General features: G+C 48.3%; 1 protein-coding gene across 1 annotated transcript; it reads right to left on the reverse strand.

Moving 5' to 3' along the window:
* Window positions 1–11,755: 11,755 nt before the first annotated feature.
* Window positions 11,756–13,052, reverse strand: LOC136475031 (ethylene-responsive transcription factor ERF017-like). The gene has a single exon (XM_066472588.1). The coding sequence runs from the start codon at window positions 12,962–12,964 to the stop codon at window positions 12,281–12,283; it is 684 nt and encodes a 227-aa protein (XP_066328685.1). The 5' UTR covers window positions 12,965–13,052; the 3' UTR covers window positions 11,756–12,280.
* Window positions 13,053–23,538: the final 10,486 nt, after the last annotated feature.

Genomic DNA, 23,538 nt, shown 5'->3' on the forward strand with positions numbered 1-23,538 from the left:
TCTCCAAGATGGATTGCTTCAATTATGGAGAATTTGGTCATCTAGCACACCAATGCACTAAACCCAAGAAAGACAAGTTCAAGAACAAATACAAGGGCAAGAAAGATGACTCAAGTAATGAAGAAGAAGAAGAAGAAGCCATACAAGAAGAAAGATGGCAAGAAGAATACCTTCCACAAGAAGAAGAGTGGAAAGGCATACATTGTCGGTGATTGGCTCATAGATATTGATTCATCTAGTGCCTCATTCGATGATGATAGTGACAACGAGAAGGTGACCACAATTGTTATCGACTCTTCATCATCTTCACCGCCACCACCGTCATCATCCTCTACACACCTATATCTTATGGCCAAGGGTGACCGCAAGATATCTAATAATGATGATAGTAGTGATGATGAGCATGCTAGTGATGATGATAGCGATAGTGATGATGATGAATATGAATCACCTTCTTATGATGATCTTGCTAGATTGCTAAAACAATACACTAAGATCATTATAAAAACTAGAGCTAAAAATAAAAAGCTAGAAGCTAAAAATGATTCTCTTTTAGCCAAATGTGATATAGCGGAAAAGGCTAGTGTTGAGCTTAAAGAAGCAAATTATGTTATATCATCCAAACTCAAGGAGCTCAAATCTTCTAAGAAAGAGCTTTAAGAAAAACATGATAAACTTGAGAGGACACATAATGAGCTCATCACTAGCCACAATAAGCTAAGAGAAGAATATACTACTCTTAAGATTAATCATGGTAATCTTGTTATTGCTCAAGAATTCTTATCCAATGAGCTACATGATGCTACTAACGATGTTGTTAAGATTGATATAGCTACATCATGTGATGACTTGATTATTGAGAGCATTGAGCAAAGTTCTAGTAGCAAGGGCAAGCAAGTGGTTGAAGCCAATGATTATGATGAGTTTGTCAAGCTCAAGAATGACAATAAAAAGCTCAAGAAAGATCTCGAAGAACTCAAAACCACCAAGTCTATTATGCTAAAAACTATTGTTCATGATGATGGTTTGATCCTTGAGAATAAGAAGCTCAAAGATGAGAACAAGAAGCTCAAGGAAGAGAAAAACAATGATGCTCTAAAGGAAGAAAACAAGAAGCTCAAGTTGGAGAAAGAGCATCTTAAGATTGAATTGAGCAAGTTCACTAGAGGCAAGCATCTTCAAAGTAAGCTACTAATGAACACCGTCATAAAGATAGATAGAAGTGGCATTGGATACTTGGCAAACCAAAAAAAGAAGACTCAAACTCAACAACAACATAAGTCCAAGCCAAAGCTAAAGAGATATTTTGAGTGTGGACAAGAAGGCCACTTTGCTTATGAGTGCCAAACTCCACCACCACAACCCTTGCCCAAGCATGCTAGACCTTTTGCCTTCAATGTTCACTACATGCTTAGAAATGATTCTAGTGAAAAGATGAAAGTGATGTTCTTAGGACCTCCTAACAAAAATAGACCTAAGAAAATTTGGGTTACAAAGTTACTTGTTGAGAAGGTGAAGGGCCCTCAACAAGTTTGGGTTCCTAAAGCTTGATCTCTTATGTATAGGTAAACTACAAGACCGATAGAAGTCATTGGGTTATTGATAGTGGTTGCACACAACATATGACCAGTGATCCTTGTATGTTCACCTCACTAGATGAAGAAGTAGATGGACAAGAAAGAATCACATTTGGAGATAACTCAAAGGGCAAGGTCAAAGGATTGGGTAAAGTGGCTATATCAAATGATCATTCCATCTCCAATGTTTTATATGTTGCTTCACTGAGTTTTAACTTGCTATTCATTGGACAATTGTGTGATCTTAGCTTCCAATGCTTGTTTACCGAGAAGGAGGTTGTTGTATCCAAGAAGGATAATGATCATGTGATATTCAAAGGATTTAGATACAAAAACCTATATCTAGTGGACTTCACCTCCGAAGATGCAAACTTAAAGACATGCCTATTCACCAAAACAACACTTGGGTGGCTATGGCATAGAAGACTTGCTCATGTTGGGATGAGCTCACTCAAGAAGCTAATAAAAAATAATTTGGTGAGAGGGTTGAAGGATGTGAAGTTTGAGAAGGACAAGCTTTGTAGTGCATGTCAAGCCAGCAAGCAAGTTACAAATACCCATTCAACAAAAGCTTTCATATCAACCACAAGAGTGCTAGAACTCCTTCATATGGATTTATTTGGACCAATAACATACAAGAGTTTAGGAAGAAATCTTTATTGTCTTGTGATTGTTGATGACTATTCAAGGTATACATGGGTATTCTTCCTTCATGACAAATCCAAAGTTATATCTTGTTTCAAGAAGTTTGCCAAGAGAGCTCAAAATAAATTTAAAGTGAAGCTTAAGAAGATAAGAAGTGACAATGGGAAGGAATTTGACAACACAAACGTAGAAGCCTATTGTGATAAAATTGGGATCAAGTATGAGGTGTCTGCAACATATACTCCTCAACAAAATGGTGTAGTTGAGAGGAAGAACCGAACATTGATCACTCTTGTAAGAACAATACTTGATGAGTACAGTACCCTCGAAGCTCTATGGGCGGAAGCTATCAACACCGCATGCTATGCATCAAACCGCCTATTCCTTCAAAAGTTCATTGGCAAGACACCTTATGAGTTGTTCAATAGGAAGAAGCCAGACGTCTCCTTCTTTAGGGTGTTTAGTTGCAAATGCTACATCTACAAGAAGCAACAACACCTAGGGAAGTTTCAAAGATATTGTGATATTGGTTTTCTTGTTGGTTACTCATCAAAGTCTAAAGCATATAGAGTATTTAATCATGCCACCGACTTGGTTAAAAAACATATGATGTGGAATTTGATGAATCTAACGGCTTCCAAGGAGCACATGAGAATCTTGATGATGTAGGTTATGAACTATTGAGAGAGGCTATGAAGAACATTTTGGTTGGAGACATCAAGCCTAAAGATGATGAAGATGATGTACAAGTGATTGATCCACCTTTTTCATCAAGTGTGCCACAAGATGATGATAAAGATGGGAGAGTAGAAAGTGAAGATACTTATGTCTCCCATAATCAAATAGTGGTACAAGCACAAGATGTTGATGCTCCACAACCTCCTCCTCAAGTGGTCAATAGAATAAATACACCTCTACTACAAAATTATCCATAAGATCTCATCATAGGGAGTCCATCAAAGGGTGTAATGACTCGCTCATAAAAACTTGCTTCATTTATCTCTTATCACTCTTTTGTCTCTTGCTTTGAGCTTATTAAGGTAGAAGAAGCTCTTCAAAATCCGGATTGAATAAATGCAATGCATGAAGAGTTGAATAACTTTACCCGCAATAAAGTTTGGACTCTTAAAGAGTGGCCAAAAGGTGCAAGAGTCATTAGAACAAAGTGGGTATTCTGAAACAAGCAAAATGATCAAGGCATTGTTGTGAGGAACAAGGCAAGACTAGTGGCAAAAGGGTTCTCTTAAGTTGAAGGTTTGGATTTTGGAGAGAACTTTGCACCGGTTGCAAAATTAGAAGCCATCCGTATCCTCCTTGCATATGCATCACATCATGAAATGAAACTTTATCAAATAGATGTAAAAAGTACATTTTTAAATGGCTTTATTAATAAACTAGTCTATGTTGATCAATCTTCTGGGTTTGAAGACCCTAGATATCCTAATCATGTTTATAGGTTGTCCAAGGCTTTATATGGGCTTAAGCAAGCCCCAAGAGCTTGGTATGAGCGCCTTCGGGACTTCCTCATTGAGAAGGGCTTCACCATTGGAAAGGTCGACACTATACTATTCACCAAGAAGCTTGATGGGCATATCTTTATTTGTCAAGTATATGTTGATGGTATCATCTTTGGATCATCAAATGAAGAATCTTGCAAAGAGTTTGGTGAATTGATGTCGAAGGAGTTCGAGATGTCAATGATTGGAGAGCTTATATTCTTTCTTGGTTTTCAAGTCAAGCAAATGAAAGAAGAGATTTTCATCTCTCAAGAGAAATATACAAATGATCTTCTCAAGAGATTCAAGATGGATGAATGTAAGCCAATCAAGACACCCATGCCAGCTAATGGATATCTCGACCTAGATGAGGGAGGTAACACGGTTGATCAAACTCTCTACCGCTCTATGATTGGTAGCTTGTTATATTTGACCATATCTAGGCCCAACATCATATTTAGTGTATGTATGTGTGCTATATTTCAAGCTAATCCTAAGGAAACTTATTTAATTGCCATAAAAAGAATCCTTAGGTATCTTAAGCACACACCAAGCATTGGCCTTTGGTATCCCAAAGGAGCTATATTTGAGTTAGTTGGCTATTCCGATTCGGATTATGCCAGTTGCAAAGTTGATAGAAAAAGCACATCCGGAGGGTGCCATTTGCTTGGTAGATCACTTATGTCTTGGTCCTCCAAGAAGCAAAAAGTGTGGCCTTGTCCACTGTCGAAGCAGAATACATTGCCGCGGGTGCTTATTGTGCATAAATACTTTACATGAAACAAACTTTGCTAGACTATGGTGTAGTTCTAGAAAAAATACCTCTTTTGTGCGACAATGAAAGTGCGGTAAAACTTGCATATAATCTGGTTCAACACTCTCGCACCAAGCACATAGATATCTGTTATCACTTTCTTAGAGATCATGTTGCAAAGAATAACATTTCACTAGAAGGTGTAAGGACCGAGGATCAATTGGCGAATATCTTTACTAAACCGCTAGATGAGGCAACATTTTGTAGATTGCGAAATGAGCTCAATGTGTTTGATTTTAGTAACTTCACTAAAAAATGAGCTTGGGTTGTCCCTTACATTGCATTGTAATATACAACATGTTTAATGTTTTGTAATGCATATAGGGCTTGTCTAACATGGTAAAGATAACCATCGAAAAGCGTGTGAAGAAGCTTAACCTTGGATCAAACTTGACAAGCAACTAGATTTACTTACAAGTACTGCATTGCATATGCATGAATGTTGTTTTGTCGTTTGTCTTCAAATTGCCTATTTTCTTAAAAAGAATTATAGCCTAATGCAAAATATTTTTGAAAATTTTGAGGGTTTGAGAGAGGTCACTCATATTAGTCCTAATTAGTGTTTATTTGGATCTTATTCAAGTTGGGACTTGATTGGAAATAGGCAGCACGAAGAACTTTGAAGATTTGCTAGAAAAAGGATGACCGGACACTGTACCGGACTTTAGAGTCCAGCGTCCGATCAATTCACAGGAGGTGAACTCGCTGCGAAGGAGTTACCAGACTTTGCGTTTCAGCATCTGGTTAGTTGAAGGTTCAGCGTCCAGTCGAGCAAGAAGGTATCAAGGCAAGGTGACCGGACTCTGGCTGCGTCTGGTCAATAGGTTTCGTGTGGCATACGAACTTTTTTCCTCTTTCCTTATCCAACTCCCACGGGGGACCCTTTATAATCACAACGCCGCCTCGGCCAACTCTGCATCCACGCCATTATTGCCATGATCTAGCCCTAGCCACCATCGCAGTCGCATCTGCGCCGTGCTCCTCTGCGCCGCTCCCGCACAGCCACACCAGTAGCGCCGCCCGCTGCTTCACGCGCCGCCCGCAACACCCTATGTCGCCGTGCCGTAGGGTTTGCCTCTGCTCCACAAGCCGCATTACTCACTACCCACACCGCAAAGCTTCCAATACCGTGTACGTCGCCTAACCCTAACCCTAGCCTCACAATTCGGTGGTTCCCCATGTGTCGTTTCTCTTCTTCTCGGGTCACCGATTCATCAGCGAGTCGGTACCATTGAGGTCTCAGTGTTAGTTGTCAGTCAAATTAGGGCCAAGCTCACGAGTATGGATTGAGGCCAAGCCTCGAAAGTGACAGTTGGTAGTTGTTTCTTATCAGCACAGTTGTTCCTTTTAGATCTAACTGATGGTTTGCGTCAAGAATGTTAGAGGTGGTCCGGGTGATGAGGATCCGAGGCGTCCGCCTCGCTTGCCTGCAGATCCAAAAGGCAAGACGATAAAGAAGACTACAACAAAGAAGCGCAAGTACCCAGATGCAGAGATAGCTAGAGCAGCCGTAGTTGCAGAGGTTGCGGAGCATGCCGAGAGAGGAGGTGCTCATAGTGGAGTCTAGATCGTAGATCAGCTTTCACTAGAAGCGAGGGCTACACTTGAGTGGGTTGAGCGCCTTCATGGTGGTCCAGCTGGGACTCTCATGATTGGAGGTCAGCATGTTGCCATCGATGTGGGTCAGCCTCAGGGGGGGTCATAGCAGTAGGCACCATCAGCAGAGCAGGCTCAGGAGTGATAGCAGGCTAAGGAGATAGAGCAGGCACCTTAGCCACAGCTTCGCCGCTCTGGTCATACCCATGCTCCAGTCATGCCGAGGGTAGATACACAGCGGAGGAGTTCTCGTCCACCACCTAGACCACAGGGTCCACCTCCTATGACACACTTGGACTTGAGGGCCGCCATGGCCAAGCAGGTGCAGTAGCTCAGGTTTGTGGAGTTTGAGCAGTGGTTCCCACCGAGGAGGGATGACAGAGCATCTGAGGACTTCTACACACCACTCTAGGAGGATTTCTACAATGCATATCTTAACAGTGGAGCTGTATTCATACCTTAGAGGATGTGCAACATTGAGTCTATAGTTGTAGCAGCTAGAGAGCACATTCGTCCCTACCTTACATATCTACTAGGGCTAACAGACTTGATTGGACATATAGGATTATATGTTCCATCTTAGGTCTGTCAATTCTATGCTACACTATGGATTGACCCACAGCACAGATACATTCACTTTGTATTCAGAGGCAGGGATTATAGGCTGACGAGCACTAGGGTCAGGGAGATACTCAGGCTTCAGGAGTAGCCTATTAGGTTACATGATGTTTGCTATAGACAGACAGTGCCTTCTAGACACCCTCATGGTGGTATGGTGCCTCCTACAGATTTGGTTCGCCACTGCTTCAAGGAGCCTTTTGGTGATGGGTCAAACATGACTCCCAGTGATCTCACTCCTATAGCTAGAGTGCTCGATGTCATTATGAGGAGGACCCTGATTTTGAGGATGGGGTATCGTGAGGGCTTGCCTCGCTCACAGCTATGGCTTCTCAACTCCCTAATGTAGCAGACCGTATTTGACATTTGGGATCTCCTTCTATCAGAGATGAAGGATACTATTGCTGAGGGGTTTAGAGGTCATCGACAGTTGCCCTATTCCCATTGGATCACATTTCTTATTCATAGGGTAGTTACAATGAGGCCGCCTGAGATGCTAGCTGAGTATAGTGGTGCTACTACAGAGTTCCCTACATATAACTTGACTCAGATGATCCACCATAGTACACCATAGACATCTAGTCAGCCACGCCATCGTCTAGATGTACTAGACACTACAGCCCAGCAGGATGCTATTATCATGGGTATTGTAGCTACTGAGGAGGAGGAGCTTGCTCAGCAGGAGGAGATGGTCGAGAGCGACCCTAGTGATAGCTTAGACGAGGACTACAGAGACATTCCTTAGATGTCTGTACGTCGACATGATCATGAGGCCGACAGCTCCAGTTCAGCTCCACCTGCATCACAGACAAACCCCGCTCTCCTTGCTATACATAAGTGGATGAGGCAGGATCAGGCACGCCAGGCTCAGGAGTCTGCTGCCACTTTTGCATAGTTTCAGACTCGACAGGATGAGTTCCAACACCAGCAGCAGGCCATCCAGCAGCAGCAGTAGGCCATACAGCAGTAGCAGTAGGCCATGCATTAGCAGTAGCTTCTCAAGCAGCAACAACTTCTTGGATTTATGTAGCATGTAGTGACAGCGATTGGGGCTCCACCGCCACAGCCTTTGCCCCAACTTAGTCAGCCTGCCACCACTTCGATGACTCCAGCGTTATAGCCTAATGGGCTTCGGAGTCAGGGACATCCACCAGCACATTTTGCTTCACCTACAGAGTAGGTGTCCCAGTATTTTGCTTCGCCAGTGATAGCCCCACAGTTCACACCTCTTCAGACAGGCTTCATAATGGCTGAGACGTCCTCGCTGCTAGTGCTAGAGACTACAGTGTCTAAGAGCCTTAGTGCATCATTCAGTGAGTTGATAGGGCAGCCTACTCCTCCATACTTGCATGTCCTAGGTCCTTCTATCGTTGCACCTATTACCGGGACTACAGAGACGCTCCCTTCATCAATGGCATCATCAGAGCCAGCTACTTCAGTCATACCAACACAGCCTACAGCAGCTCCAGTTCCTGATCCAACCCAGACTGCTTTAGCATCGCTTCCAACTATAGAGGGTCAGACTGCTTAGAGCTTAGGGTCAGATAATGATGGCACCTAGTTTCAGCTCGCTCCTCGTACCTCAGCGCCTGGCTCATCCGCTGCCGCCCCGTCGTCCGACCCTTAGGTTTTGGTGTTTGACGCCAAAGAAAGAGAGGGTTCGAGTATGATAGTCTTAGGGGGAGCGACTATTTAGGGGGAGCTTAGCTTTCTTAGTAGCTTATTATCTAGTACATTTAGAGTTTTATGTGTGATACACTTTTATGCATTCATCGTGTGTTTACTTCTATGCATTGAACTATATCTATGTGATAGTGATATCTACGTGATCGTGATATGTGACATGTGTGCTCTCTACTTTGAATCATTTATATGTCATATCACTTGTGCTATGCTCTTTTGCTTTGCTTCCGCGTTTTACTTCGATGCAAATGAGCTTTATTACTTGTACTCATGCTTATTTCATATCTTTTGAGTACATCATGTTGGCTTGGGTCATATAAGCTTGCCTAACACTTTTGTTCTTATTACCAAAAGCTTATATGAACCAAGCATGTTGAAAACCTTATCTCTTTCACATACTTAAGGTGGTATTGTCATCAATCACAAAAAGGGGAGATTGAAAGTATTTAGGCCTCTAGTTGGGTTTTGGTGATTAATGATAATACATGATTACTGTGACTAACGTGTGTTTTACAGAGGCAATTAAGTTAGGTCATGACAATAGAGATCATTTGGGCTATCATGATGGTCATGCCCCTACGATGGAAATCGTTTTGGTTTTCAAAGGATGGACGATAAGGTTAAGGATGGACTAGTTCTAAGTATCGATTGGAGTTGGAGTGACACTTAGAGTAGTTTATGACTTTGTTTTTCCTTTAGCCGTACTATTAAGGGGGGTATAGATGGGTAGCTTGACCTAGGTAAGTCTAGTGGGTTAGGTGTGGTGCACACTTGCTAAAACTAGCGCTAGGTAGCTCCAAAATAGTCCTTAGATTAATGGAGCAAACTTCATTCGCATATGATCGAGAGTTAGAAGTGAATGGAGGGTCAAATACTGATCGGATGCTGGCTTCGGTGTGACTGGACGCTGGCTCAGAGTCTGGTCAGTTCATTTGATCAAGGTGAAGTCGTCTGAATGTGACCGGACGTTGGAAGGTCAAGTGATTGGACGCTGAGGGCCAGCGTCCGATCGACTCTAGTAAGGTCCTAGAGAGGGAGAATCCTGATCGGACGCTTCGATCAATGCTGATCGGACGCTGGTCAGGTGCCGGCTACTGACCGGACGCTACTCAGTAAATGACCAGACGCTGGAGGTCCAGCATCCGGTCGACATCGGTAAGGTTCTAGTGAGGGTAAATTGCGACAGGACGCGTCCAGTTAGTGCTGACCGGACGCTGGCCAGCGTCCAGTCACACTGTAAACACTGGAGTTCGGGGTAAATTGACCGGCGCGTCCGGTCACCTCGCAGAGGCACATAACGGTTCGTTTTTCATCCCATGTTATAAATACCACCTTCATTCGTGTGTGGGGGTACTTTTGCTCATTCCAACAGCTGAGAAACACCTTAGAGAGTGTCAAGAAGAGCAATGTCCTAGTGAGGTGATTGAGATTTGAGAATCCCAAAGAGAGCCATCATTAGTGAGATCAAGAGTAGCAAAGTGTGCATCCACCCTTCTTATTATGCTTGTCGTGGTCAAGTGAGAGTTCATGCTTGTTACTCTTGGTGATCGCCATCACCAAGACGGCTTAGTGGTGATTGGGAGTTCGGTGATCATCCGGCGGAGCTTATGGGTGACCCAACTTAAGTTGTGAGCGGTTGTGGGTGATTCACCACGATGGAGTGTCAAAGAATCAACCCGTAGAGAGCATTTGATCCTTGTGCGGATCAAGGGGGAGCTACACCCTTGTGCGGGTGCTCCAACGAGGACTAGTGGAGAGTGGCGACTCTCTGATACCTCGGTAAAACATCGTCGCGTTCCTTCTACTCTCTTTACTTTAAGCATTTACTTTGAGCAATTCAATACTTGTCATTTACATTCCTAGAATTACCATGCTAGAGTAGGATTAAAACTTAGGGTGCAAAACTTTTGTGCGTTAGATCAATAGAAACACTTTCTAGACGCTAGGGGTTAATTGGGCTAACCATAGAATTTGATTATTGCAAAGAAATTTATAATTAGCTCAATTCACCCCCTCCTCTTGGACATCTTGATCCTTTCAAGTATGGCCGCTATTATATACATCTATAAACATATATACAAATCTTTTGTTGTAGCGCTGTGGTTGTTTAGAAAAATTTACCCGTATCATTTTTATGTGTTCAATAATTGCAATATTAGAAAATAAACACATTTTTTTACCAGAGGTGGAAAACTTTCCTGAGCTTGACAAAAGCCTTCGCCTTGTTCGCTTGGCTTATAAATCATATTTTTTTAATCAATGAATAGTATTTTTCTCTAACAACAAATTAGTCAACTGTATTTTTATTCGTAACTTATCAACCAAGTGAACAGGAAAAAGTATCTGTCGCTGCCGCATGCCATAGCAGGCATCTTCCCTGCTTTTAGCTGATTGGCAGAACTTTTACCACGTTTTTCTTTTATTTTTGAAACAAAGCACACAAATGTAGACAGTCACTCACGTCTCACACGCACACTATCGCCCTACTACCAACACAGGCACACGTACCTTACATCTACAAGCTTCTTAGTACCAACATAGGCACACGTATCTTACGTCTACAAGGATCCCATAGAGACTAATTAAGCTCTCAGATCTTAAAGTTGACAAAGTCATCGTCACATATATCTTGTTATTCACACAGACACGACGTCACGGATGTCCAAAACAAAAAATTTTCTCTCCTCGTCTCACTGCAACCGGTCCGTGGTGTTCTCTGGCCTAATTTCACCGAACCAGAGTGTCTTCTGACAAACTGCTCAAAACGGGATGTCCGCCAGCAAATAACCATCACTTTGGATGTCCAACAAACAATTCTCCCTTGAATGAATAACATAGTTTTCTTTCTGAATAAATCCAGAAAATTAGATCGATGGTCTCTCCAATCTAGAACTAGAACTCGGCCACTGCACCCTGGTTAGCACTGAGTAATAATTCGTTTTTAATGTGTTTTTCAAAAGTTATTACAAGCATCTTTAACGAGTATTTGAACTAGCTATTATAAGAATAAATTAATATATGCTATCGGAACTAAATTGTTTTCTTTAAAGTTATGTTTAGAGACTGCATCATAGTATCCAAATAAAACAACACTTAATTAGTAATAATAACCCTGGCAATGCAAGATTATTGTATTACAGCATCATCATATATATGCACCATAGGGAAATGGACAGTGCGTGGGATCATGATGGATAATATACTATTCGGTACTATAAGACACATGCTTGAAAACGATGTGATCTAGTATGTTGCAAGTTGCTGATGAATATCCTCGCAAAAAAAAAAAAGTTGCTGATGAATATGCATGACCGATACATGAAAAAATATTCCCGCGTTTATTTAGATGATAATAAATATATATAGCCAGTAGCCTATAGGCTTTAACTGAAAGCATGCACATGAGTTGGACATGTAAAAGACCTCATCAGTAGGATAGATACTGCCATAAAATTACAACCTTTTTCAAGCGCCCCTAAAACAAGGTTAAGGAAAGGGGAGCTATACATTATTACACACAGACTTTTTTTCCAATTTTTTTTTTTTTTGCAAAAACTCTACGCTCTCTTGCTTGATGAATTCTACTTACCATGTATCCATCATTACCCCAAAATTTCGTTAAAAAGGTCACTGATCATATATACTCGATATGATCTGTACTTCAGTAGTGACTTAGTGAGCATGCATGCATGTAATTAATAATGCCGGGCGTGTAGCAATGCAGGATGCATGCAGCTAGCTGTCGAGATGCATGCATGCGCCGCCATGGCGCCACCATCTTGTAGCAGCGTGCAGCGTAGCCTTGTACAGCATCAGCATGCATGTAGACGATATCGATGTAGCTTGCTTTGCTAGTATCTGAAGTAGGAGTCTCTCGAGTCGAAGCTCCAGAGGGAAGCGCTCGCGCCATGGATACCGTCATCCAGCATGTCATCGTCGGCCACGGCCGCCGCAGGCGGCGGCACCTGCAGGAAGTCGTACGCATTGCTGCCCCAGCCGGTAGGGGAGAAGAGCGGCGGCGGGTGCGCCATGACGGGCCGCCAGTCGATGCTCCCGTCGGCGCGCACGGGCGCCACCACCTCCGCCGCGCTGGTAGCAGCGCCACCAAGGACGCCGCTGCCCACGTCGTGAGCCACGGAGTAGTAATAGTCCCACGGCGGCGCCGAGCAGCCGCCGTCGGCGTCGTCCATGATGAGCGCCGCGGCCGCCTGGGCCGTGACGGCGGCGCGGTTGGCGTGGGAGAGCGCGGCCGCCTGCACCTCCCGCGGGTCGCTGCTGCACCCTCCGGCCCGGCACGGCGGCGGCGATTCCGGGAAGTTGAGGTCCGCGCCCGCGGCGCCCCGGCCGCGGAGGCAAACGAAGGCGGCGTCGAAGGCGCGCGCGGCCTTGTCGGGGGCGTCGTAGGAGCCCAGCCAGATGCGCTCGCGGCTGTTGGGCAGCCGGATCTCCGACACCCACTTGCCCCACTTGCGCTTCCGCACGCCCTTGAACTTCTTGCTGCTGCTGCCGGCCTCCGTCTCCGGTGACGACGACATGGTGCCGCCGAACGCTGCTGCGGTGCAATGGCGCGAGCCGATCGAATAAGCTGCTGCTGCCGCCTGCTAGTCCTACGTCGATGGATCACGGCGGGCATGGCATGGTGAATCTTGGTGGGCTCGGTGGCTCGGCTACTTATACGTCACCGAGCGAGGCCGCGCGCGGCGCGTTGACCCGAGATTCAACTCGAGAATGGCGCGTCGGACGGCGACGTGCCGTGGTGCCAGCCACATGGCAGGCGGTCCTGCAGCTGCAGGCCAGGCCGAGTTGGGAGCGCGTCCGCTAGCTGGGCTAGCCCGGTGGGGCCCACCCCGCTGTTGGTCTTCTAGGCCTCTTGGGTTTGGAGGATGACAGGATGATGACGGTCTCTTGTCCTTGTCCTATTTGGAAATTTTCCTTCTTTCTTTTTTGTTTTATGCTCTTAACTACGCATGATTGATTGTGTTGCTGTCTTTCGTTTTTACGGCCTACAGTTTCTGGTGCAGTGGTTGGTGCCCCGTCCTTGTCTGGTTGCTGATATTATTTATTTAGGCTGTCCGCACCGGGCACCTGTATGCCGCCCTATATGTCCGTATAGCGGAAGAAATCGCCGCAGCGCAGGCCTGTATCTTGCACTGGGAAATAAGGGGAGGAGAGAGGAACGCGAAATACAGAGAGCGTACGGCGAAATGGTAAAGACGAGGTGGGCCCCATGCACGTGCTCGGTGGGAGGGAGGGGAGAGAGGGAGAGGGATTAAAAATTTAGAGAAAATGGGATAGAGTTTGATATAGAGAGAATATGGGTGCGGGAGATGGTACTGTAAGTGGGTGACTAGGATGAGAATATTCCTTTAGAGGTGGAATTTAGAGGGATAGCAGTGCGGACAGCCTTACACGCATCGACATCATTACCACAGTATATGTAAGTCCTTTTTTTCATTTCTTTTTGACAAACTTTTTTAAAAAAAATTGACCATCAGCATCAATACGTAGTTTTTTTTTTGCGAGGAACCTAGAGAATAAGTTTGATCGACAACATAAGGTTAGCGTTAGAGCTTGTTTTCTCACAAATGTTGGATACGGTTCCTCCTAGAAAGGTTTGTTTGTGAATTAGAATTGGCTGGTTTTTTTATTCTAAAGGGATAGTGACAAAAACGGATGTCCGATTATCCGTCTTGTACGAATTCGTAGATGAAACTTAAATAACGCGTTTCCTTTTTTTTTTCCTTCAACCACATATACTCCCATCCCATAACTGTTGGATATGCGTGGGATGGGTGTCCTGCACTACATGCACATCCAATACCCATGGGATAGGAGCATATGCTCCGAATTTTTTATTTGTTAGCTGTTTTTTTGAAAGTTTCTTATAAATAGACCTCTGGAGGAAAGATTTCAGAATCTGGACTCTTAGCTCGGCACCATCGATGCTGGCGTCGAGCTAACACGTCTCGATGCCAGTGTCTTTGGCATCGAGGTCTTAGGCTCGACGCAGACGTGACACTGACGTGGCAGGCAGCTCGGCGCTGTAGATGCTGGCGCCAAGCTCGGCGCCGTTGACACTGGCGTCGAGCATGCAGTTCCAAGCCTTGAGCGCCGTGCAGACCTCAGGCTACAAAAAAAAGAATGAATTTAAGTATGTGCACACCACCTCCGCTCGCCGGCTGGGTAGCCAAAGAGGACGAGAAGGCAGAAATAAATCCTAACTGCCAGTGGCCAACCCTCGAGCTAGAATCGAGAGCGGAGTGACCGACCTCAACCTCATCGCCCGCCCGCCACCGGCTAGCACCACTACTAGTGGAGGGGAAGCAGAGGCAGCATTTGGGATGTGGCTTGTGAGAAGAGCGAGCACACACATATGGAGTAGGCACAGCGAGAGATGAGGTTTTTAATGACGCCAAGACTACTGCATACCGACCGATCGGCCTGCGTGCCTATTTGTTCCGTCCGACAAGTGCGCAGAGCTTCGGGTTCCCTCGACGCCAACGCCACCATGGCACCATCCAAGATTCCAATCCAAAGGGAAAGGGCAATGGATTGCATTGAATTGTGAAACCTCTCTGCATCTTCTGCTTGCCTGCTTTAGGACACCAGCGATGATGATGTGAAGCCGCTGCATCGGTTGAGGAGGGACACGCATTGTCGGTGTTTCAAACAAACACCGGCTAGTAAATTTGTGATTATGCGCGTTAGGCCTGGATGGTGCGCTAAAGGACACAAGGTTGATACTGGTTCGGGCAGAATGTCCCTACGTCCAGTCTATTGCTGCTTGTGTTATTAGCATCGAAAAAAGGTTCATAGCAGGGGGTGCAAACGATCGAGAGAGGGACTGGTCCCAAGTCTCTGATGGAATGATAAAAAAAGGTCGCCAAGAGCTTAGTCGCTGCTCAGCTATGTATGAAGTGTCGTGTGTGTTCAACTTCTCCGTCAAGAGTTCGTCCCCTTTGTTGGAGGAAGCGTACCCCTTTTATAGATGAAGGGGATGGCTTTACAAGTGAGAGGGGAAGGACGCATATGCTACCGAGCCTTGTTGCCCACGTCTACCTAGCCTTGTCGCCCATACCGGCGGGTGCCAGATAATGGTAGGCGCCTACAACACTGTCGATGCCACTGTAGAATGTCAGGATGGCTGCAGAGTATTGCTCTACGTAGGGTATGGTCTGTGGTATAGTGGTTTTGACTTATGAGCCTTGCCCTGCCTTTCTCCGCACGCCTTCTAGTTCCTATGAGCCTCGGTCGAAGGGACGCGGGGGTCAAAGTCAGAAGTAGCGCTTTGGGCAAGGCCTTCTGATCGGAGAGGGCATTCGGAGACCGAAGCGAGTGCTCTGATCTGGTGGGCCCAAGGGGTCATGGAGCGGGCGCCGCTCCTTTTGGGCCACGGCGTGGTGATAGTACATCCGTTATTGTAGAGGGCGTGAGTCTCTTCCTGAACCATAGTGGTTGTCGTATGCCTGTGTCGGGTTCCGTGTCTGAGGGCTGAAGGCGGCGCCTACAACACTATTTAGACTCTGCAATGCCGAAATGGTCTAAAGCGCCCATCCCATCGTATCCTGATGGTACCTTCCTGCTGGCGTGTAGGACATGGTCCTCGGTATGGCGGTTGACTCAAATGTCATGTCATACCCTGTGCTCATCCTCATGAAGGCGCAGGGCATACTTGTTGGGTGAGGCAGAGTCTACCCTCGGCTATCGGGCGAGGCGGAGCCCACCCTTGGACATCGGGCAAGGTGGAGCCCGCCCCCAGATGTCGGGCGAGGCGGAGCTAGCCCTCGGGGGTCGGGCGAGGCGGAGCCAATCTTCCGTTGTTCGGGCAAGAAGCGTAGTAGCACTCTTGTCTGACCGGAAGTGCCAACGTTCGATGTTTATTAGTTCCACCTTATTGGGTACCCTAGTATTAGGCCCCCGATAGTAGCCCCCGAGCCCTCGGGTGATTCGAGCAGAATCGCCCGAGGGGTATTTTGATTTGCCAGAGGGTGCGCGCGAGCGCACCCGATGGGTATAGCCCTCGAGTCCCTGGGTGATTTGGACAGAATCGCCTGGGGGTGCTTTGGACCCTTCATAGGCAAGGCTATGAGGTTTGGTTTCGTTAACCAGAAAGCTTTAAGGGAACCCTGGTGTCCCATTCATGGGGATTTTGTCCAAGGTTAGCCTGGCCAGGGCTCGACTTTGGATCAAGGCCCTACTGACGCTCGTGTACCTAGGTCCTGGTTGCTTACGAACCCATCCTCTGTTGGGTTTGTTGTTGAGACCGTTAGGCCGATCCCTAGATGTTCCAGGCCTAGGTGGGCCAGAGAAGAAGCATTCTAACCCATATCCCCTCTTTGGGAAAGGAGTCGAGTCCGCTTGTGAAGGCGAACTATCCAGCGCAGTTTTGGTGGGAAAGGATAGGGATCGCGGGCGTGTATCCCACGGGGTGACGCGGCGGTGTGCGTGACAGGCTCAGAGATCGAGGTAGACAATATTTCTTCTCGTGTCCGTCACCCCTATAAAATCATGGGGTTCACCCCTGGGGTTTCATATTCTGTCTCCTCGCCTTCACATCTGGCTCTTCCACCATCAATCACCTTAGCATCCTTCATCCATACTGCCACCGTTGAGCTCGCGCCCACGTCGTAGCCGCAGTCGAGCTCGCACCCACCTTTTTTCCTAACATCTCAATGGAGCTGTGGGGCAAATCTAGCATTACCCCTCGGTGTTTGGAGGGCCTCATCCACCACGGCCTCCTCTGCCCATCGGCCGCTGCTGAGGGGTGGTTGCTGCCTAGTGATGAGGATGAGCCATCGCCGCTCAAAGGGTATGTCGTGTCCTTTGCCATCTTTCATGAGCGGAGATTCACCGTACCTATGCATAGATTTCTTTGGGGACTATTGGATTACTACTAGGTGGACTTGCAACATCGTACTCCTAATGGGGTCTAACATATGGTGGCATTTGTTGCCCTATGTGAAGGTTTCCTGGGGATCGATCCCCACTTCGATTTATGGCGGCACTTCTTTACCGTTAGCCTATCGAAGAGGTAGGTTGGGGGGAAGGAGGTGAGCGTGCTGATGGGATGTGTCAGCATTCATCTACGCCATACCTGGTCGACTATCGACCTCTAACAAGGGGTGGCATTCGCAGTGGTTTTACATCAGGGATGATGTGAATGCCCTCCTGCCGAAGTATTCAGGGTGCCTCATCGAAGAGGCCCTAGAGTCATGGAAGTGGGGCGTCCTAAATAAGGAGAAGAAGCACATCACCGGCCTTCTCGCTGCCCTCCATGCTCTGAAGGACCGAGGTGTGAAGGGGTCGGGGATCATTGGCGCCTACCATGCGAGGAGGGTGGCGCCGCTAATGGCGCATGCACTTCCCCTACACCAGATGGTGTCTGGGGTGTCGTTTGAAGGGACGGTGCTCGTTGATGAAGGCTCCCTCCCTCCGAGGTGGCGCAGCACATCAAGGAGGCGATGGAGCCTTCGAAGGACTCCATCGATGTCGTCCTTGATCACATGTATCCGGTGTCGGGGCATCCCCCAATGTGGCTGGAACCGGGGGTTTTTGACTTCGTAAGCTTTCTTTCCCCACGCTCCTCTTTACTCTTGAATTTTTGATCCCTTGATGCTGACTTTGGGATGGCGGGACCAGTCGGGGAGACTTTCCTTCAAGGAGAGTACAGCCCCGGTGCCGAAGGATCGGGTCCTGGCGGCGACGAATCGCACCATGGCCGAGTGGGACAAGAGGACAAGGGAACTCAAGAAGGAGATGATACGGAAGCAGTAGGCACGGGATCGAGGAGAGGAGGTAAGTAGTGATGACAATGACGATGATGATGATGGCGATGACGAGGTAGCTGCCGATGTGGATTGGGACGTCCTGGTGGGCGAGGACACGCTGACAAGTGCCCACCCGTCCATGCAGGGGCCCTTCCCGTTCCATACAGAGGGAAGCGAGTTTGTGAGGTCGGCCGAGGTGGGCCGAACCTCCAGCTCATCCTCGGGGCTGACGGAAGCTGGAGAGTCCGCCGCTTCGCCCGAGGTGCCGGCGGAGGATCGGTGGGTGGGAGGAGGCGAACCTACCGCTGCTCCCAAGGTGTTGATGGAGGGAGGCGGCTATGTTGCTACGCCCCATGAGATGACGGAGGGGGGTAGTGCTGCTGCCCTGCCTGAGGCATTGACAGAGAGGGGTGGGTCCGTTATCGTGCCCTCAGAGATAAGGGAGACGAGCTCCCTTGCCCGAGAGCAAGGGGTAGGCTCGAAGCGGGCTCGCCTAGATGAGTCGGGGGGGGGGGGTCTGGGGGTTCATCCCCAAAATGTTCCTGCTGCCCAAAGGCATCAGAGTAAGCCACTAATTCCTCTGTTTTTCATCCTTTTTATTTTCTCGCTTTGACCTTACGCCCTTCACCTTCATGTAGATTCTTGTGGACGGGCCGTTCTCTAGGGCTAGCGCCCAAGAAAAGCCTTGCCCTCTAGGCAGGACAGACCGCACTACCCGACGTCGCCCCTATTTCAGGTAGGAGCGGTGCTGACGCTGCGGCCCTGTTGGCCAATCCGGCGGTGCCCACGCCTTCGGTGGTTACCAAGGAGGCGACGTCTTCCACGGTGGGCGTGACCCCACCAGCCAAGAGTCCAGCATCTCCGATGGATGTGATCGTGATCGTGCCCAGCCAAGAGCCGCTGGACATAGCCATGGTGGTGTTCGAAGGGCCGACACAGTCCGTGCCTTCAATGGCTCAAACGATGGTGTTCAACACGGGCTAGACGGAGAGGGACGTGGCCGAACGATCCCCAACCCCGATGAGTCAGGTGCATCCGGATGCAGTCGTGATGGCGTCCGTGGGGGCAGCGCAGTCTGTGCCACCGGAGACCCAGGCGGTGGTGCCCATGACCGTGGCAAGCCCGATGGGGCCAGACATCGTCATGGCGGTGCAATCTGCACCACCGGCGGCCTAGGCCATGGCGCCCGAGGTGGGCCCGATGGAGGAGGACATGGTTGGAGGATCTTTGGGTGTCGTCATGGTGGTGGGGAGGACCAGAAGGGAGCCACCTTTGGCCCTATTGTCAGGAGGCAACCACTCCCCTGCGCGGGGTGAGCCGTCACTCCAGTGGATGGCCGCTCAGGACCCAGCATCGGTTCTTTTTTCGCTTGACGATGTTGCCGACAGCTTGGAACAGGAAAATCTTGACGTCGGGTTCTTGGCCGTGATGGGTGCCTTGAGGGAGGCTAGTGGTGCCTTGCACGAAATCCTCATTCCTTCTAGCCGGGTATCTGCTTGATCTTCTCCCCTGTTTTCTTCTTTCTTCACGCATTTATGTGTTTTTGTGTTTTTTGATTCCGGTCCTCTTTTTAGAGTATTGTTGCTCATAGCTGGAACAAATCCTGGTTCCTCCATGAGCAAAAGGCAGAATGGGACCGCCTCATCGAGGAGGCCTAGCTGTGAGGAGATGTGGGAGCGTAGCTGGCTGCCGCCCAGCAATAGGAGGCCGAGGCACGTCAAGATGCGGAGGAGATCCATGGGATGTTTGAGGACCTGTCAGCGAAGGTGAAGCTGGATGGGGAGGAGGACGCCAAGAACTAAAAGGAGTGGGACGAGCTGCTCTAGAAGGACGCTACGGCCAGTGAGTAGGCCGTTGAGCTCCTAGCGGAGCTGGAGATGGAGTGGGACCTCAAGCTAAAGGCTAAGGAGAGGTCCATGGTGTTGCAGTAGAGGGCGGACCGGGACGCCGAGGTGATCGCCCGGTTACACAGGGAGTAGGACAAGCTACACCGGATCGAGGAAAGACTTTGTTCGAAGTGCGGCATAGCCCATGAGGATCACGATCGGGCCATCTGAGAGCACGATGAGGAGCGTCAGGTGGTCGAGTCCCTCCGGGCGGATCTTGGAGCCATGGTGAACCGAAGGTTGGACATCGAGGACGTCGCTGCCAGGCTAGACAAGGAGCTTACTGAAGTGCGAGGGATCCTTCAGATCGAGAGCGACGAGCACATCCTTATGCAAGCCACTGTCGGGGTGGTTATCAACGACCTAGGGGTGGCGCAACCAGAGGGAACCAGCTCGCTCACGACTCGTGCTATGGGTATCATGGCATCGGCGTGGGTAGGGCAACTTGAGGAGGACGCCTTTCACGCCGGGATCACCCAGTCCTTCACCGTTGCCCGCTCTCATTATGATTAGGAGATCAACTTGGAGGTAATGAGCCAAGGCTTTGCACCGGTCTATGAAGATGCTAAGCTGGACAAGATGGAGAAGGCAGTGGCTCCCCTTGCATAGAACCTGGTGAACAGGCTAAAAGAAGAGGTTCTCCCTTCGTGAAAGTAGTTAGTTGAATAGGTTTGATAAACACTTATCTGTAATATGTGAACAAGTGTCAGTATTTTTGTGTCTGAAAATGGATTCGTGGCTTTTGTTTCGCAATTTGGTTTCATTTGTTTGGTCTTACCTTCTTCCCTTTTTGTGATGAAAAGAGAATTACCCGATCGACCCTTCTGTTTGTTAAGACCGTAGGGCCCGAGGTGCTTAGGGGAAATTTTGATTTGTGCTGGTGAGCAAAATTACCATAGCCGTCTGGGCATAGGCCTTTTGCAGTCTTACCAATCTGTTCCCCTAAACTTTGCCACCAGTCTTGGTGCGAGGAAGAGGTTTGCTGTAATGACTTTTTCAAAAAAAGAAAGGAGGTACTCATACCTTTATTAGCCCTTGAGTGACATCTGACCCCTTATGGTTGCTGGGGTCAGATGTTACTGGAGACTGGAGTGAGGGAAGTGAACTTACGTTTTGTATTCGCACATTCCCTTTACTTGGCAATCGCTGCGTGACTGTACATTCGGTCTCATTGATCACTTTACGAGCTCGCTAATGGGGATGTTCAGACGGAATCTGATCCTATTGCTTTGCGACAGAGTCAGCAAAGCCCTCGAGTGGCATTCCATTGCTTCTTGCTCTGCCTTCCAATAGATTCCCCCTCAATGGGGTTTCTATGGGCTCAGTGAGGGGCTGGATTGAACTAGAAGGTTGGGATGACCCTACCCGCCTCAATGCGGGTTGGGCAGAGGTCGCTGAGGCTCATCTGTGTTTTCTTTCCTAGTTGTTGTTCGATGCAAGGTAGCTCTGGACCCTTCGCGGGTTAGCCTTTGAACCTCGGTCTCTCGATCCGGCTCAAGCCCCTGAGCGCTTTAGGGTCTGATGGGGGTCGGCCGTATTTTCACGCGTTACCTCATCCTTGGTTTCTGCAATCGGAGGGGCTGAGTCGACGACACTTGCCTTGATGGCTCGAGTGTCGTGCTCAATGATCTCGCTATTAGGTTTGTTCATGTGTAATCCGGGTCCATCATTTGCTGATGGGATCGGTAGAGCCCTCATGTGGCATTTCACTACTTCTTAACCCACCTCCCAGTAGATGCCTGAGCTGTTCGATAGGTTTAGGTGGCCCATTGGCCTCTCCTCAATGGAGATTCTATGGGTTTGGCTCAGGGTTAGAATCGAATGAGAAAGGTCAAGACGTCCTTGTCCGCTTCTATGCGGGGTCGGGCAAGGCCGCTAGGGCTCATCTCTGTGTTTTCTCCCCTGGCTCTGTTTGATGCAAGGCGGCCTCGAGCCCTTCATGGGCCAGCCTTCAAACCTTGGTCAGTTGCCGCTCATGTTGAATGAGGCGGCTGCCGCCTCGTGACGTGACATGAAGCATTGAGATGCAGAGATTTGTATATGCAATGCTTGGATTTATGGTTTCAATGTATTACTTAATTGAAACGAAAGTGGGGTTTGGTAACGTTACCTTGGTGACACGAGCGATGGGAAGCTCCAACCATATGTGTCCATGTAGGGTTTGGACCCGATGTTTGCGATGAGGTTGGCGTAACCTGCATAAGAGTCGCTATTTTTTGTTCTTGTTCCTCGATGGTAATTTGTGATTTAGTCGACCTGACATCCTCTCGTCGAAGGAGGTTTTGCAGGTGGACCCCTCCAAACACTTTTTGGGAAGGCGAGAGCCGAGGCTTGCGGTGCGGGGAACTGTGAGTTTGATTTATGCTGGTGAACATAAAACACCATAGCCGTCGAGGCGTAAGGTCCGGTGGTTCATCCAGCTGTATTCAAAGTTTTATACCCACACGCCACGCTTCTGGTTTTAAACGTAAGGAGGGGTCGAGCATAGGGGTTGTCTAAATAAATAGACACCCTCGGTAGCCCCCGAGCAATGTCCGTGCCTCTGCTATTGCCGGGGTCAGAGGCTCGATAAAGAAATTAACACTCAAAGTAAGTAAATAGAGGTGCTTATCTTTCAATGGTCGTTTGTTCATTGTTTTGCCTGGGCCGCTTGATCGACCCAGGCGGCCCGTCGGGCTCCCCCTAGAGGGGGGGTCCGTTGTTGGGTTGTTCCACGGTCCAGCCTAGGGAAGCGAAGAGTTGCCTGCATGTGAGCGTGCCCTAGTTCTTACGCCTGGGGCGCATTAATGGCGAGCCACACCCAGACGACGTTCTGTCTGACCAGGCGATGTCTCGTCGACTAGAGCACGCCCCTCTAGCTCCATTGCGTCCCCTCAGATTTCTGTCAGCATTGATTTCGCATTTGCATTTAATAGGGGAAGGCAGAGAGTTTTTTGTCCCAACCTTTTGCCTTTCCTTAGCTGCTGAGCCCCTTCTTTAAATAGGGGGGAAGAGTTCTCGTCCCACCTCCTCGCCAGCCTCTAAGCCGCCACCTCTTCTCCTTCCTTTCCACCAAATGCATCGGTTCCTAAGTAAGAGAGGGTAATGCCAGGGAGAGAAAACTTATAGATCTGCTCATGAATCTAGAGTGCGATGTCGAGCTGGAGGTCATCCAACATAGATGAGATGGTGTGGGTCACCTGTGCTGAGGAGGGGCCACCGCTGCTGAAGGAGGAGGGGCATTGGAGGGTGCCGAGCATCATCGACTTTGCCATAATTCGTTGCGGCCTTCCTTCAGTGGGAGGCGCTTCCTGCCCTGCTGCCATTGTTAGGGTTGCAGCTGATGACAATGGTGTAGTCCTTGGATGCCCCGGTAGAGGTGCCACTATTCGGGTTACGGCTGATGACGATGGCGTAGTCCCTGGGCGCCTCGGTGGAGGGACACCGTAGTCGCCGGCGTGGTGCTCGATGTTGTAG

The sequence above is a fragment of the Miscanthus floridulus genome, chromosome 8, assembly GCF_019320115.1.
Source record: "Miscanthus floridulus cultivar M001 chromosome 8, ASM1932011v1, whole genome shotgun sequence".
In the NCBI taxonomy this organism is placed as follows: domain Eukaryota; kingdom Viridiplantae; phylum Streptophyta; class Magnoliopsida; order Poales; family Poaceae; genus Miscanthus; species Miscanthus floridulus.